The sequence below is a fragment of the Anopheles arabiensis genome, chromosome X (assembly GCF_016920715.1).
Source record: "Anopheles arabiensis isolate DONGOLA chromosome X, AaraD3, whole genome shotgun sequence".
Taxonomy (NCBI): Eukaryota; Metazoa; Arthropoda; class Insecta; order Diptera; family Culicidae; genus Anopheles; species Anopheles arabiensis.
This window is the reverse complement of record NC_053519.1, coordinates 16,086,333-16,104,847: the sequence shown is the minus strand read 5'-3', so window position 1 is coordinate 16,104,847 and position 18,515 is coordinate 16,086,333. Positions and strand designations below refer to the sequence as shown.

The following is an 18,515-nucleotide window of genomic DNA, read 5'->3' as shown; positions in this document are numbered from 1 at the left end:
CACATATTGACACACATATAGTTTGTTTATAGGTAGTCAGAGTGAGCAACTGTGTTTCGGGAAACTTTTCTTATTATGCCCACATTCGTTACAATCCCTAAACACACACAGCTTTCACTTACACACAAAACTACACAAGAAAGGAAGAAAAACGCGCGTGTGTGTGTGTGTGTAACAATACAGAAAAAACGCTAAAACTTAAAAGTTACCATTTCACACTCGCTCTCACCCGTACACAGACGCATCATGTAAAAAAGAATATACGTGCGATAGAAAAAAGGGAAATAGACCGTTGTGTTAAAACGTGTTGCCGCAATTCAGGCGCCCTACCGTAGAGAGCAGACAGCCTGAACATTGTGTCGAACTATTATCGCAACCAATTCAGAAATGACAGGCAATGGAAACGGGAAGGGGAAGAAAAATAGAGACAAATAGAGACAGAGAGATTGACCACCTGGAAATTCTGTTAGCTGGAAATTCGGCTGTGTGGAGAAGCTTGAAGGGTGCCGAAGGGAGGGGCAAGGTGTGGTACCAAAATTTTCGCTGCATCTCTTTGCCCTATCTTAACCAAGCGGTGGGGGGGGGCAGTTTTTCTCGAAACAAATCAAATCCCTTCCCTGTCCTCCCACACCCCACTCACTCCTGCACACACACACACACACACACACACACACACACACGTAAATACACGCATACAAAAAATCAAATTTATTAATAATAGCATAAGCAAGTGAAAGTAAAGAGAGAGAGAGAGAGAGAGAGAGAGAGAGAGAGCAAAGTGGGGCGTGTTTTGCTAATCACAAAACAGTACGTGAATGTGGTTCGCTGTAACAGAGCAATTAAGAAACAGATGAGAAAGAAAGAAGTAGTAAGATAAAGAGAGAGAGAGAGAAAGAGAGAGAGAGAGAGAGAAAGAAAGCGAGATGTAAACACTAATTAAAACGCAAATGAAGAAGAAGATTAAAAAGATAAGAATAGAAAAAATAAGAAAAGAAAAAAATAAGAAAGAAGCACGAGAAAGAACAAAACACAAAACCCACACCAGCAAAGCAAAATGGTGAAACGAAGTATATAAAGTATAGCAAAATATGTTAAACTCGCAGAGCCAGCACAGAACAGTGGAAAGCGACAGTGGTTGAAACAGCTAATACTACAGATAAAATAGCGAATACATTAAGAAGAAGAAGAAGAAGACGAAGAAGTAGAAGAAGAAGAAGAAAAAGAAGAAAAAGAAGAAGAGGAAGGAGAAGATAGAAGAAGAAAGTAAGAATGAGAAACACGGAACCAAACACACGACGGCCACGATGGTGGTAGGAAAAACTTGAAAAAAAACCCACACACTCTCACACATACAAAGAAACACGCCATAGTGGCAGCAGCAGCAGCATAGAAAAACAAAAACAAATAAGAGTCCGATAAAGGAAGCCTGAAGCCATTCAGGCTTCGAAATTAATTGCGGAAAAATATATATAAAAGGAAGAAGAAAAAACAAAACGAAACGTAACACATACACACACACCGACAGCGGGTGGAGAATAGTGCGAAAACAAAATAAAGACCTAAAATAAAATGCGTACCCGGTTGTTCTATTTTGTTTTTATTTTTCGGGTGTGTTTGTGAAATTGCGAAAAAACTCTGCATGATCCGAAATCGATCGCGCTGTGATCGCGGTGAGCTGTCAAAGTTTTCCCCCCTGTTGCTTCCCAACGAGCGTCCGCGTGCTGCCGTAAACTGCCGAAAAAGTAAGTACACTTGCTTTGGTGCTTACTGTGCTCGCTTCGCCGGAAGTGACACTCATCGGCAAATACAAATGAAATAAAGTAAAAGAAGACAACATAATACACAATTCGATACAAAACGGAGCCGGTGGCAAACACTGCGCTTCGAGCTAGGAATGGGGGTAGTGGGGAGGGGGGTTTGGCAAAATGAACACTTCACGGTCACTCACGGCGCGGATGGAGCCGCCCGGTCGGCGAGCTCGCGCGCCGCTGCGTGCACATTTCCCGAACGTGCGCTCGGCGTGCGTGAGAGTGGGCCGAGCGCCACACGCACACACTCGCGCTAGCGGTGAGTGCCGGGCGCAAGTGAGTGGCCCGTAGCAGCAGGTCCCGGCTCTCGGCTAGCGGCCCAACAGGAGCCGGTGGCGCCCGCATCATTCATTCGTTCGCACGCTAGCAGACGGAGCTAAACGCGGCCACCGGCAAACCGTAACGAAGCGTTCGCCTAACCGTCCTTACAACCCGTGGGGTCTTACGCCCGAGCCACGGGCACACACGCACTGTGCGCCATCAGCGTCGTTCGTCGTTCAGCGCGCGCCCCGTTTTGTGAGTCGTGTCTGTGAGCCGCGAATGGACAAGTGTGACCAAACAGCGAACTTTTCGTGCTTCATCAATCAAAAACATTCGTGCGTGTGTTTGTGTGTGAGAAAGAGAGAGAGAGAGAGTGTGTGTGTGTAACAGTGTTTTCCCATCCCTGAGTGATCCTCGCCAAGGATATTATTGTGCATCGGAAGCGAACCTCACAAAAAAACGATCAAATTTGAAACTCCATTAAAAGAGCACGCGAACTAAACACGTGCTCCAGTGCCAATCGCAACGGTGGTGTGAAATACAAAAATAAAAATAAAAACAACCAATTGATAGTGTGATAGCTTATCGTGTACAAGGGTGTACTAAAATACTGCGCAAAACAAAAAAAAAAACAACAACACCACCAGACAAAACAAATCAAAGATCAATCGAGTGAGGGAGCAAAAAAAGAAAGAAACAAACCCCAAAAAACAAGCCAATTTTTGTGCCGTACCTTTTCGGCATCTCGTCTTGTCCAGCGCGCGATAAAGATCAGTCGCCACCTTTCGCCCGCGTTTGCGTGTTATCGAACTCCCACTCATCCCCCCCCCCCACACACACACAAACGGTGCCACAACAGCGTGCCGGACCGCGCGGGCCTATCGTACAGTTCGGTTCTATCGGTTGGCCGCGATCGTACCGCGGCCCTGTGTGTGTGTGCGTGTGTTTGTGAATGGGCGCATGTGATTAGGGGTATTTTTGGTTGGGTTTACTTTTGTTCCAACTGTGACTAAACGTGTGTGTGTGTGTGTGTACGTGTTTCTATGTGGTGAGTGAAAAAGTGCGAGTGGCCGGAAAAGCCGAAGCTCCCACCACCGATAAGGGTCAACAATCAACAATCTGCTTCGCTGCAATCAAAAACTGAAATCATCATCCTGCTGTAAAGCGAAACAACACACACACACAACAAAAAGAAAAACAACATCCTCTCCACTGACCCCTTCTCCGTAAACCGACCTGCCTGCCCTGTCCCACCGGCCCGGATCAGGATAGTGACGCCGTTTCCGCCACCGACCACTTTCGCGAGTGGCGTGCCGGAAGCCAGCCCACGGCCGCCAAGATTGACAAAGGAAACTTTAACTTTTTGAACCCGCTCGCTTACCCGACGGCGGCCAGCGCGGCAGCGGCAGCAGCGGCAGCGGCGGCAGCAGCAGCGGCGGCGGCAGGGAACGGCCCCAGCGGCACAACCGGCACAGCAGCAGCACCGGCGACGACCGGCGGAGGAGGAGGAGCAGTCGGTGGTGGTGTTGGTGGTGCCGGCCCCGCCGGTAGTAGCGTTGGTGGACCGGCCAGCACCGGTACGGCGGCAGCGGCAGCGGCGGCAGCGGCGGCGGCAGCGGCAGCAGCGGCGGCGGCCGCAGTAAGCGGCAGCAACAGCCACCACCACCACCATCCGCACGGGCCGCACCATCCCCATCCGCACCACGTGCCGCATCCGCACCATCACCACCACCATCACCATCATCACCATCCAGCGGCCCACCCGCACCACCCCCATCCGCACTTTGGGCCGCTCGGGGGCGGGGTGGACACGGCCGGCGCGGGCATCGGTGGCCCGGGAGGGATCGGCATCGGCGGGAGCGCGCTCGGCGCCGGCGGTACAGGCTCGGCAGGCGGACTAGGCGGAGCAGGCGGTGGAATAGGAGGAGGGGGAGGAGTTGGAGTAGGAGGAGCAGGAGGAGGAGGAGGAGGAGCGGTGGGTGGAATAGGTGGTGTGGGTGGACTGGGCGGCGGCGGTGGAGGAGTGGCCGGTGGCGGCATACCCGGCCTCAGGATGGACTGTGACTATTCGAAGCTGTTCTACGCTAAACGTAAGTAACGCCTCTGTAACGCCCCGGCGGGACACCTTTTAATGGGTTTGTGTGGGCCCGGTTCGCTTCACTTTATTGTTTATTATTTTGGTTCAGCTTTGGTCTCTGGTCATACTTTCTCGAGGTTTTTTTTACTTTCTTTCTGTGACACAATTGTAACTACAGTGACATCGCTGATGCAGTCGCTTCAAGATTGATTGTTGTTAATATTTTGACGGTCCCCTCATATTCCATACATTGTATGTCTCTTCAAGAAGAATGTCTTCCTAAGGCGTAATATTCTCTCAGCTGCATATACGATTTGGAAGCCTTAATTCGCTAAGATGATCTTTTGAATGACAGTTCACAAAAATATTGGTCAAAGGATGCTTGCGTTTTTCGGTGATTTCTTGAATACTGCCTAGCAACATGAATATCTCTTCAAGTTGACGGTGGCTTAAAGATTGTAGTTTTAATGTTTTATTGCACTAGTTATACTGTGGCCATGTAACACATCTTAGGATACTTGCTGAGTTTCAGGAGTGTACATCAACTCTGACCAATTGTGTCGTTTGCGGGACAGGGAAATAGTTTTAATAATCTACGCAAACTGTTAAACGCTTTTTTAACGATTGATTTGTTTTAATGGATACCATGTTGCTTTGCCTTTGTTCGGGTTATCTCAGTGTATCATGCATCAAATGATGTCTCATTTTTTCCATTTTCAATATCTGATTGTAGCCTCTGGTTTTATAGTTACGTAGCAACCATCTCGAGAGCCGGTCTCGTGGTACAGTCGTTATTTCGTACGACTTAACATACATGCCCGTCATGGGCTCAAGTCCCGAATGGACCGTGCGCCCATATGTAGGACTTGACTATATCCTGCTATATGCGTAAGCAGTAAGTCACTGGTAAGCCAAGTCCAGTAGTATTGGAACAGGTAACAGGCATGACTGACAACGGTTGTGTTGTGCCAAAGAAGAAGAAACAGTAATCCCCATGTCATGGCAGTGGTATATCCTACAGCTAAATAGTTGTCTTGAATTTTAACCTTTTTGTTTTCATCTCTGTTGAATTTGCGGATCATATACACGAACATTTTGGCAGTTCTGATAATTCAGTTTTGTATCTCACGTTTGACATTTGGCTACGGAAAGTCTGTCAAATGATGACACAAAAACAATTGTTGACTTTTGACGGGATTGCCGTAAAGAAAAGATTTCAAACAGTACGCAGTCTGCAAACTCAACCATTCGTTTATTACACTTTTGCAATATTCCCAAGCTCCCAAGACGAGGTAATGTCAGATCATAATGCCGCGATTTATTTTACGATCGAATATTGTAAACAAAGTATAAATAGGAGTCTACGAGAATATAGCCGCGAGTTCATTAAAGTTACAGGGTTTCCCACGATTTATTGGTGGGTTCCCATTAATTTTTGGTGGATTCCCATATTTTTTTCGTGCGTTCCCACGATTTTTTGGTCGTTTCCCAGAATTTTTTGGTCTAATTGTATTGATATCCAATCGGAAAATACCAATAAATTATGGGATCGAACCAACAATCTATAGGATACGACCAAAAAATCGTGGGAACGCACCAAAAAATCATGGGAACTGACCAATAAATCGTGGGAAACCCTGTATAGAGTCGCCTTCTGCGGTCAATACTGAAGTATTTATAGTGGCTTAGTGTCCCAGCTGGAGAAGTATTTATACTTCATCTCGCCGACAGATCTGGAGCGTCAATGTGTTAGGACTTTTTCCATAAAGACATTCTGGGCAACCATACGTGTAAGAGATGAAATACCTAACATTAAGCATCGCGTGCAGATCACCGGAGCATGTGTTTTCTCGGATTCAGCGAATGTATTTTTTACGGCTTCTAATTTCTAATTCTAATGGGTAAAGAATGGTTTCAGCGTACTGCGTCACGATGTCAAAGTTTTGCGAGACGTTGAGCTTAGAGGCGTTCAAAATACTTCATCACTAGCTAAGCATGCTTGTACAATGTTTTAGCATTCGGAGAAAACATCCCAACGCCTCTAGATAAGATGATTATTTTGGTTTTCCCTTAGCTCATCTGTCACTTCAATGAATGCTCCAACACACACTCACACACGCAACACACAGATGGTTTAGCCGGAAGCGTCCATCGCAAGTGGCCGGCGAGTCGAGGCGCTTACACTTACTACCCCGCTTGCCATCAACCGATACGGATACGGTCACTCTATTTTTAAGCCGCAACACTTGGGCCACACACAAGGTTTTGAACTAGTGTTGCACGCGCAAACGACGTTTAACCGGACCCGCATCCGCAGCAACATTTGGAGCCAAGGGCGCAATGGGCGATGCAACCAAAAAACGCCAACACCGGCGCCAGTTGGGTCGCTTGCAGTTTGGCGGAGTGTTTAGGCGGTTTGTTTTTCGGTACGCCTCTGCTTTGTGTTGCCCCTGCCATGGAACGGGATGATTTACGCGCAATGGCAAGCATTGCAAACGGTTGCAATGCATTCTTTGGTGCATGGAAAGTTGTTCGTGTTGATTGGGTTGACCATTTTTAATAGCCATGTCTCTAAAAATAGTACTAAGCGCAGTGGTTTTAGTATCTGTTACTGCAGTTATTGCAGTTCCTGTAGTGACTGCAATATAATGGCCTATGTCGCTATCGAAACGATCGGTTTGTCATTAAGCTTGGTTTGTTTGGCAGTTACAAATCCTTCTCCCTTCCCATGCGACCACACCATCTTCGTTACGATCTCGTACGTGCTGGAGAAAAAAATTTGCTGACAGTCGCCGCACGTTTCGACGCCCGTGTGACAGTAGCATCTGCGCGCGGGCGCGGTTTGCTCTACTTACGCCGGCCTTGCCGGGGTGTAATCCGATCTGGGCAACGACGGGCTTCCTAGCACACTTGCAACCCGAACCGTCGAACCTCCAGCCTCAGCTCTTAGCTTAGGCTTTTCGTCATCGCGCAAACACTAATCCGGAGCTGGGATCAAATACGCTGATGCTGCTCAACCGTGCTAGCAGGCGACAGCAGCATCAGACACTTCCGCCCTGCTCATCTCGCCGTGCCGCTCGTAAACGCAATCTGTCAACAATAGTTATAGCTTACGAGGGTTACGGCTCGAGCGTTGTTCGGGCAGCATTCTTTCGGGCGGTGCAAGCAAACCCGCTGAGTCACCGCAGTCATCTGGGACGATGGGAATGTAAATAAAAGTAGATTGCGCATGTTTCAGCAATCGCTACGATCGTGAAGCAACAGTCACAGCAGCCGGGTAGGATTGGACTCTAAAGACACCTACGGAAAGACGCTGTAGTGTACACTTTTCCTCCCCCATCATAAACATCATAAAAACGAACCTATTTTTTCTTCTAAATATTGAAAGTACTCTAAACATTGTTATATCATGGCATCATAAATATTGATATTGATTGAAACATTGAAAACAATGCTTACCACGAAATGATTGTTCTAACTAGCATTTGACGACATGTTTTTTTTTTTTTTAATCACACGGTCGCACGCCCAAAGCTTGGCAGTCTGTCAAGCGCATCGTCTCCCACGCTGCAATGAGTTCGCACACCGGAACCGTTTGCCCTGAAATTAGCACTGAAATTGGAATCATTGCTGAAAATTTGTAGAAATTTTATCCAGCATTGACATTGAGGCACTGTAGCTTTGGATGCAATAAATTTCCTTCAACGACCTTCACACATGATTAGCAATTGAGCCTAAAGCAACTGATCCAAAGCCAATCGACAGTTAAGCAGCACTTACTACTGTTTTGCAATTGCAAAAAAAGAACCATAGAAGTATGGAGCGCATCTGTAAGTATCTGTAAGGCATATCACAAAACCATCCTTATTCAAACATCGAGAAGCTATTGAGAGGAAGTAACAGGGAAGAATGTTTAGTAATGCGTGTAAAACCCGCGATTTATAAAGAAAAAAAATCTGCATCTCTCTAGCTTTAACTAAAGCGCTTCTGGACAGTAGATATCATTTGCTAGTACAGTGGAACTACTCCACTGGAACTATTCCAAAAAGATTCGATATCAAGCAATACGGCTTATTTTGCGCATTATTTCTCAATAAGAAAAAAAAACACGGTCGGATTTTGATAATAAGAATCGTTTAATGTAAACCTTTTGCCAGGAACAGAAGTGTGTGTGAAGCACAAGTGTGTTGCATATTTATGTATGTATGTATGTATGTATGTATTTATCTATTTCCTTATATATTTATTGAGTTAGTTATTTAATTAGTTTTTAATTGTATTTAATATGTTTTATATATTTATTGATTTCATTATTTGGTTTATTTTTTATTTACTATAAATTATCCAACGAAGGCAGCGTGATGAAAAAGAACCATTCCCAGCCTGTACCCCGAGTAAAACATTAACCTAACCTAGTCTAACCTAATAATTGATCAAATTCTATTTTTGAGACAATGGACACTAAAATTAGGTTTTAAGGTTGATAGTATTTGTTGAAGCTCTTACACACATTGACGCATGTTGCTTGAGCGCTTTTCTGGATCTACTTGCTCTATATTCTTCGAGTAGAATTGCATATAGCCATGCGTGTGAATCGTTTTTGAATTCGCTCAATTCTACCCATACCTGTGAAACTACGCTCACATACTCCAAAATAGATCGAACCCAACAACGGTACAGAGCTCTTAGACAAGCCGAATCATCAAAGTCACGAGTAAATCGGTATATTGTACCAAATATTTTTCTTGCTTGGTTGATAACTGTGTTTACATGAAATTTGAATGATAAAGTCTCTTCAAGCCACACGCCTAGATCTTTTACCAATGCCACACGCTTGACATGTTCACCACATAGCGTGTAAGTGGTGGGAATTTTATTACGTGAACGGAAGAAGATAATAACATTGCATTTGTTAAGACAGAGCTCTAGATCATTCCACGAGCACCATGTCGAAAAACGATTAAGATGACTTTGCAGGATGCGGGCGACATTGTGGACAAAAATCGGAAGGAAAATCCTAATATCATCCGCATATAGTAAATAACCATCTGGTGGCAGAACATGGACACAGTCATTAACACAAAAAGTAGAGGGTTTAGTATACTGCCTTGAGGTACGTCGGATAGGTAGCGATAACTGCGACCTTATTCTCACTTTAACAGATCGACCTTTTTTTAAAAAAAGGCAAACCAGGACAAAAGCGGGTCGCCGAATCCTAGCATTTCGAGTTTTTTCAGAAGTAGATCATTACTGTCGAATGCTGCTTTGAAGTCAGAGTAAATTACGTCAACCTGACGATTGGGCATGAAGCCGTGTTGAGCATGAGAAAACAATTGATTCTAACACTTTGGCGCAGGCACTAAGGATAGATATTCCTCTGTACTTTGACGATGAAACACGACAGCCTTTTTTATGAATCGGTTGCAACGAAACAGATTTCCACAACATAGGTATACAGCCACCTTTGATATTTCCTGAATTGTTTCCTCAGTTTCCAAATCATGCATTCTTTTTCCAGTCGCATTCCCTTGCCAACAATTATTGCTTTTTTTTGTATTTTCTTTGTAGATACCCAAGCACCAGACTCTCTTTGTATATAAACGATTGTAATGTCTCGGGAGTAAACTAAAATGTATTACCCGTGTATAAAACTCCCTCAATCTAGTTTTGGTCATTTTCGACCTAAAAGAGGGTCGTTATACACGCTAAAATACTGTAAGTCTTGCAGTACATGTTTCACAGCAAAATTATTACCTTTGCCTAGACAAAAAGCGATAAAGCATCATTCTTAAAACGTTCTATTAAGGAAATATTAAAGAAAAAAACTAAATCAATCGTTGTCTTTTTTCAAGAAAATGGATCAATGATACAGGGTTTTCCATGAGTTCTCATAGTTGTGGGACACTTCCTAGACTCTGTCTTATGGGAAGTGAACTTCATATGATGGAAATTGGTCTATATGGCACCCTTTTTGCACAGGCTCCTTGAAAATTCCAATCGGATTTGTCGAAGAAGGGTGCCATAGATTCCAATTCACTTTAGATTAAGGTCCCACAGCTATGAGAACCCCTGGAAAACCCTGTAATATCCACGAAGCAGTGAATTACGAATATCTTCGAAATTATCGGTATTATGAAGACATTTTCCCTTTTCTCAAATGCGTATGTGCTCTTTAACCTGCATACTTGCGATTCTGGAATCAATTATTTTACTTTTCATGCCAACTAAATGGAATAGAACCTTCCGCAAAAAAAAAAGGTTTTTTTTCGTACAACGAGTAAGTCTCTGGAATGTATTAAACTCGTTCCACTGTACATGTCTTGTTAGTAGATCCAAAATGAAGGGCAAAAAACAAGGCGTCTCCATCAAGAAAATACAATCAATGCCTGTAGTAAGTTATCCTTACGCTTTTTATAAACCATTAATGTATAGCTTTTTTGATATGTAAATAAAAGGATTTATTAACCTGCTATCAATATGTGCAGCACCTGCAGCTTGCTTTTATAAAAATAATTGCCCTTCCAACTACAATGTGGATAATTTATTGCAATCTTGGGCCATTCAAACCTTTTGGCTGTTCTGTTACCGCGTCCGAGCGCGACTAATTAATTGTGTCATTGTTTTGACGCCTGTCCTGCTGCTGTTTGCTGCGCCCCCCAGCACTGCGATCCTGCTGCAGGTGATGAATGAAAGTCGCGATCGATTTGGTTTGTTTTTTTCTTCCATTTTTTTATTTTATTACTTTCCACTTCCCTCGCCTAGCTTTATTGTTTTGCCGTTTAAGCACGTTAATTAATGGAAATGATACCCGATCATCATTCCCCCAGCACCCCATCGTGCATGGGAAAACATAAAATTTTGAAAAAAAAGGAAACGGAACTCGCACGGCGAAATGAACTGCAAGCAAAACACTTCCCTTACTACCCATATTACGCGCGGACCAATGTGTGTGTGTGTGTGCATCTTGTAGCGGTGCTGAAAACAACTTCTTCGCTTAAACGCGTGCGCACACACACACACACAGGCGCGCACAGTTCACGCACAGAGCGTGTTTTGCACAAATGCGCGCGAAGAGTGAAAAATCGCTATTTTTAGCATTTGCTCGCACGCAAATCGCACCGGGTGCACCCAGTTACCCATTTCATTCTGCCCCGTGCTGGCAGAGCCGTGTGTGGTTTTTCCCACAACGGAGGGAGGAGGGGGGAGGGGGACTCGGACCGGGAGGCCCGGGCGGTGGGGTAAGATCCGGAAGATTTGTAATGCGAGCAAACGATTTTCAAACGTTAAACACAACGTAGAGGGTTTGCGTTTGTGCAGGACCAGCGGTACTGGGCGAGCGTTGGTTGGCTGATTGAAATTTTGCGCAGCGCCCATCTTTGTGGTTAATTTACAACCCATCTGTTTTCGTGGGTTTTTTTTTTCTTTCTTCCCGTTCGTTCTGCGTGATTTTATTTCGCTCACAATTCAATCTCATTTCAGCCGCCCGCTGTTACTCTTACTTCCTACTTTTTTTTTGTTGAAATCTCTCTACTGCACGACCCACTAAATCTCTATTGCAAATCCTCTCCGCCAGCGTGTGTGTGTGTGCGCGCGTATTTCTCTTTAGACAACGAGGAGGGAAGGGGAGGGAGTTTTCCGCCTGCAACTGTTGCTATTTATGTACGGTTTTAAGTTTCTGGTTTTCCCGCGCGGTCGGCTATTTGGCTACCTCCCCTCCCCCACACCTCCCCCTCTGCTTACCCTTCACCTGCCATGCCACCACACCGAACAAAAATTATGATGAATGTGCGGCTGCGACACAAATGCCCGGGGTGCCCGCACCTGCAAAGCACTGAAACAGACAAAAATCCGGCTCGAAGGACCAAATCCGGTTGCCCAACCGCCAGAGACGAGAACGCGTGCAACCGGCCCCAGCCCTGAGATAATTTCAGTACAGACACTGTGTGTGTGTGTGTGTGTGTGTGTGTGTGTGTGTGTGTGTGTGAAAACAGCAAAAAACAGTAACACTGTCGCGTAGAATATGGCCACCGCGTTGTTCGCTTCGGGTTCGAGCGATATGCGCCCGCCGGAGGCTACACTTTTTACGCTCGCTCTCGAACGCAAAGCGCGTAACATTGTCTCGGCCCACTCGTGCCGCTTTTATTCAGCAAATGCAGGCATCTAATCTACCCCCTTTTGCCACCCTTCCCTTCGGGCACTCGACTTGATCGAGCACGCGGTGGATTAGTGATTAGTTTGCAGCGGGCTTCTGCAAACTTGCACTTTGCGCAAACACTCACTTCAGCCGACGAGGTGATGCACGTGCCCGTGTGTCTTTTTTCCCCCTGCTCTCCTCCTGTTGTTGGTGCATGCGGCTCCCCACTTCATCCAGGCGAGTGTGTGTAAACACACTGGGCGAGAGAGAGAGAGAGAAAACAAAGACGGGAAGCGCAGCGGAGAAGAAGAAGAAAAAGCACAACACTTGTACTAATGTTTGAAGACGATGAGGCCACTTTGCAACTGCAAGCAGCTTCGTTTGATGGATGTAGTTTATCAGCCTTTTTTTCATTAAATTCAGCCATTGTGACATTAAAAAGCCGGCAGCAGGCGCGCATCAGCATCAATTACTAATGTGCCAAAAGACTCACAAATTCGCTCTCTCTCACTTAGGGTTTTAGATTCGATGCTACCCCTCCCCATCAATTCGTACATTCCTCCTTCCTCTCTGCATCGTTTGAGCCATTTCAGCCAGGCAAAAGGAAACACACGCCAACCAAGCGCAATGTTGTTGACCGCTTCATTGCCGTTTTGCAGCGGGCGTGGGCGACACCCTAGCGGCCGGACATGGGGAATTACAATTTGATGCTCTGCGTGCGAGTGTGAAGTGTGCTGTTTGTTTTCCGCTACTGAGGCAGGAGAGAGAGGGGGGAAGGGGGGAGGAGGGGGGTTTGCCCCTCAAAAAGCTATAAACAAATCATTCAAGGGTAATCAACCAGCTCGAGATGACGGTTGTGCTGCGTTTGCTGCTCGCTTGTGGCACGTTTTTCCGCGCGTTTTCAGCTTACCGTTTGGAGATCACGCTGTTTCCCCCCATTTTTTTTGGGCCCACCCACACACACACAAATATTACGCCGGTTTGATCGAGTTTTTCCGCTTCTGCTTAGGTAGGTTTCGCTTTGCAAGTTTTCGTTCTGTCGCTTGGTTCATTCGCGTTCATTCGGCCGCGATGAGCCGCGGTTCATGCGCCGGCTGAGTGCCGTCCGGCTTCGTGCAGCACTCACTCATCGGGTGCGCTGGTTCGCTCTTTCTCGCCTTCCTTCCTTTCGATGGGGTGCAGGGAGGTTTGTTGAAATAGGCGCACTTTCTTCAAACTGCGTCCGCTGGAGTACGGGGAAAAGGTTGGTGCTGATGCATTGGTTTTTAATTCCGATCGCGTCCGTCATCCTGACTGGCTAGCAGCTGCTTCATGGCGCTCATTTATCGCCATGGTTCAATCGACTATCTGTTGCAATTAAGACTAACAATAGAATATAAATTCGAATCATATTTTGGTGAGCATGTTGATGTGAGGAAATTGATGAAAACAGTAATTCCAAATTTTTGAAGTTAATTGCAAGCCCACTGTATCTAAACAGTTACTACAACCAGTCACTCACATCACATCACTCCAAAATTCTTGAAGGCACCATTGATGCACCGATACTCCTAGGATCACTGAACTTTTAATACTTTGAATGTGGTTTATCGTCGTACTGTGTTCGGATCCAACGACCCCTTACTTGTATTTAATCCAGCCTCTAACCCTTCAATCCCGTGAAATTCCTATTCTCCCCTCCTTCAATCAGCTCCTTCGTATCAGCTCTCGCCATTAGGATTACTAATAGTTTTGTTACTACAGTAGGTGACCGCTAACTGAGATGTAAACATGATCCAGTTAGCGAACAGTGTTCGATAACTGGAGTGTCATTTCAACTGTCAAACGCATGAAATATCAAAATAAACATTGAAGGATACTCAGGCTTGTGTTCATTGGCGTCGGTTGTTGAAAGCGAATAGCACACTATTTTTCATTTATATTGATTGCAACTGTAACAATTTGAGTGATGGCAAATAGTAACAAACGAAAGCAAAAGACCCTAAGTTTGGAGGAAAAGGTGCGCATTTGTGATGAGTTTGAAAAACAAGGCAGATCACACGAATCGCTTGCAACACAGTATGGCGTAGGACTTTCATCTATTTTTCGTTTTTTAAAACAAAGAAAAGAGCTACGTAAAAAATTAGAATGTTTTAAAGAACATGGCGTTCAAAACCGAAAAACGATGAAGATGCAGGCGTTTCCATTGTTAGAGGAAGCTCTATACATATGGATTCTGCAGCAGCGAGAAGAAAATATTATACTTCCACCGTATGCGTTGCGAATCAAGGCAGAATGCTTGCTTAAGCACCTTCAAGATCGCGGGCATTACATCGGACAGCAATCCAGGACAGCACATTTTTCTACTGGATGGTTTCGTCGATTTAAAAGCCGTTTTGGATTGCATGTGAAACGTGTAGCTGGAGAAAAAGCATCAGCAGACTACGATGCTTACATAAAATTCAAAGAGGTTTTACTGGAACGAATAAATGAAATGGGTTTGAAAAAATCACAAATTTACAATGCCGATGAGTCTGCCCTGTTCGTAAAGATGCTAGCATCCCGAAGTGTATTGCTTTCCAGTGAGACAAACCCTGCTGGACGTAAAGTGAACAAAATGCGATACACATTTATGCCGTGTAGCAACGCCGATGGCTCAAATAAACTAAATCTGGTATTTATTGGCACTGCTGCAAAGCCACGCTCGCTTCCAGCCAAAGAGTATCTACCGGTTAATTACTACAGTTCAAAAAATGCGTGGATGACGCAAACTATCTTTCGAGCCTGGTTCCACAACAATTTTATCCCGGCTGTAAGACAATTTTCTAACGAGAATAATCTCGAACCTAAGGCGTTGCTGGTTCTTGATAACTGCACTGCTCATCACGAAGCGAACCAAGAGCTGACATCAGATGACGGCTGTATAAAGGTAATAAAAATTTTCTCTTTTTAATTTCCCTAAAATCATATGGTATAATGAGCGACTATTCTACCTTATAGACTTCCCTGCCAACTGAGGAGAGATATACACATAATTTACCACATTCCATTACTAAATTAATACTTTTTTTCAACCAGGTCATTTTTTTACCACCAAACGTGACATCTTTGTGTCAACCAATGGACCAATCCGTCATTAACTGCATTAAAATGAGCTATAAAAGAAAACTCATGCTAAAACTCATCCTAGAAGATAATGACATCAAGTTCGAAGACCGACTAAAAAAAATATCCTTAAATCAAAGCATCGAGTGGTTGGCAGCAGCATGGGAGGATGTTAAAACTTCAACGATTGAAAATTCGTGGATGAAATTGATTGGCGATTTCCCTGGCAACGAAAAGACTCCCGATGAAGAGTTGGACGATCAACGAGCTGATCTAATAGCTCTTGTAAAGGCTATGGACAATGAGATAGGCACCACGACATCAAATAAGGAAATATCATCATGGATAGAAGAACATGTATACGACGATAACAATAATCCCGACTGGCATACAAGCATGGTATACAGCGATGATGAAATTATCGACTCGGTGCTGGGTGTCAATATATCATCTGCTGTTTCTGATGTTGTTTCAGATGAAGGTTCCAACGATACTTCGTTGGACTTATCAACAAGTGATAAAGAAAATCTTTCACCCGATCTGCAATTTTCGAAATCACTAAAATGTATAGAATATTTACAAAACTTTCTCCATAATGATGCCATAGAAATAGGTCGCCTTAAGGCTTTAAAAACAAAGCTTATCGAACAGGAATTTAAAAAGCGAATTTTGTAGTGTAAATGTATAGTAAATTTCAATGTAAATATTTAAGTGATATTCAATGAATTAATATTAGATAAGTCTGGTCAGCTCTATCGGTGATTAATTACACTGTGATTCACAACTGGATGTGATATTAATTTAATAATATATGAACAAAAGCAATCTGGATGTAAATAATGCATAATAAATAACGAATTTAAAAGAAAACAAAAACTACAACTTTTTTGTATCAATAGAAGTTGTAAATCCATCATATGTTTTATAAACCTACGTTAATGTGCACTGCGTGAGATTCCGGATGTTTTATGTTTTGACGTTTGAGTGTTCTTTAACTGAGAGTAATCCAGTTAGCGAACCTCCAGTTAAAAAGCACTCCAGTTAAAAAGCATCCAGTTAGCGGTCACCTACTGTACCTCAGTATCCTACTTCTTCACTTTTGAATTCTTCTTTCTCTAGTTTACAGTAAACATTAGATTAGGTAATAATAGGTGTAGGTATTGTTTAACCTCTCTAGACTGACAATCAAATAAATTGAAATTGAAACTGAAATGGAACATCCTTGTGACAAGTAACATAGTGACGTCACGCGTTACTTCAGCGTTTTGCTCTCAAATCCAACAAAATGCTCTGCAAAAGTGGTCACAAATTAATAACAGTTAGTAATTTTATGCAGTCTTATGCAATCGTTTGATCCTTGCTTCCCACTCTTAGTAGCTCAAAGCTTCTTTGTTTTTGTACAATACTTTTCTTGTTTTTTGTTGTTTTTATTTCGTTCAAATTTGGAAAGAAATGAACAATGGGAGGTTACCAGTAATATTTCAAACCTTTGAGCGATTCATGACTTTTGATTCGATTCGAAACAATAAATCTAAATATTGGAACTTATCATAAAAATTATTAAATTGTTAAAAAAGATAAAAATAAAAATTGTAGAATTTTGTAGAAAAAATTAATTAAAAAAAGGACACAACAAGTTAAATAAAAATAACAAACAAAGCAATACGTTTAAAGCAAACCCAAAGATAGAACAAGCAAGATACAACTATAAAACAAAACAACAACAAGAAAAACCCAAAAAAACCTCAACACAAAAGAAAGGGCAAACGAGTCGTGTGTGAGTGACTTTTTTGTGCATTAGTTTTTATTTCATTTCATTTTCTTCCCGCACCGCATTCCCAAAAGGTTCTTCGCAGCTATTTCTTCTTTTGTTTTTTTTTCACTGTTTTTGTTATTAAACTTTTTTGTTGTTGCTCTTTATATATAAGTGTGTGTATAAATTTTGCCCCCCCTTTCTGCGGCTTTCCTTTTTGTGTGGCGGGGGACCCCACGAGGGGGAAGAAAAAAAAACACACACACACACACACCTTCGCTCCCTTGTATGGTGGGTCGCCGGGTTTTTGGTGGCGTGGTTTTTGTACATATTATTTTTATGATACTCCCCGCGTTTGCAGGCTGTGCTTGTTTCAACATATTTTGCGTCCCCAGCTCCAACCCAAACCCCTCGTACCGCGCATTTGGTTTGGCAGCAAACAGCTGCAAAAGCATAAAAATGTAGCTCATTTTTAAATACCATTGAACGAGAGAGAGAGAGAGAGAGAGAGAGAGAGAAAGAGAGAGAGAGAAGGTACAGTGTAATGGCGGATGGTAAAGGCATCCCAACCATGAGGCCATGGAAACCTGGCCAAGGGAGGTAAAGGTTGTGTGTGTAGGGGGTGAGAGGGAGCGGGAGGGGGGCGGAGAGGAATAAAATTGAAACAAAACACACACACATACACACACACACACATAGAGAAAAAGGCAAGCAGAGGCAAGAAAGCCAGCCTCGGCGACACCGAACGTGCACGTGGTGGTGGTGGTAGTGGTGGTACACTCTCAAAATTATTTTTCCTTTTCCAGTAACAAGTTTTTCGCCTCACCTTCATTCCCTCCCTTCCAAACCACCTCAACCCCCTCCTCCTCCCCCACCCCTCCCCCCGTTTCCACCCCATCGTCTCGCACGCTAGCGCGCGCGCTTCATCAAACTAGCGTCGCGAGTTCGCTTGATCAGGCGAGCACAAAAATACTTCACATTCCACAGCGTTTCATTCCGAGCGCTCGGGCATTTCCCAGCGCGCTCCGCTAGCGCTCCACCACCACCACCAGCCACTTGCCTTGCTGAGCCCGTTTTACTCTCCCCCCCCCCCCCCTTCCAACATCCGTTCCCATGCTTTTCGAAAATAACGCTCAACTATACGCGCACTCCGATGCCCCGATGCTCGCCGATGCAAATATAAAACCGCCGCCGGTACCCGCGTATCCTCCGTTTTGCGCCGAAACCCCAACTGAACGCCGGTATCCTGGGCTTGGTTTTTTCTTCTTCTTCTTACTCTTTACTCCTTTTTCGCGTTCGACGAGAAAAGAAAGAAAGAAAAAAAAAGGCGAAAACGAGGGCGCGAACCAGCTCGACAAAGCAGTTAATGGACCGTTTTTTTTTGTTGTTGTTTGTTTG

General features: G+C 44.1%; 1 protein-coding gene across 1 annotated transcript in view; it reads left to right on the top strand.

The window, feature by feature from the left end:
- Positions 1–3,286: 3,286 nt before the first annotated feature.
- LOC120906580 (protein scalloped) overlaps positions 3,287–18,515 on the top strand; it is a 101,890-nt gene continuing 86,661 nt past the window's right edge. The window contains exon 1 of the mRNA XM_040318347.1: positions 3,287–4,159. Within this exon, the coding sequence (XP_040174281.1) occupies positions 4,123–4,159 (37 nt within the window). The 5' untranslated portion in view covers positions 3,287–4,122. The remainder of the gene's footprint in view (positions 4,160–18,515) is intronic.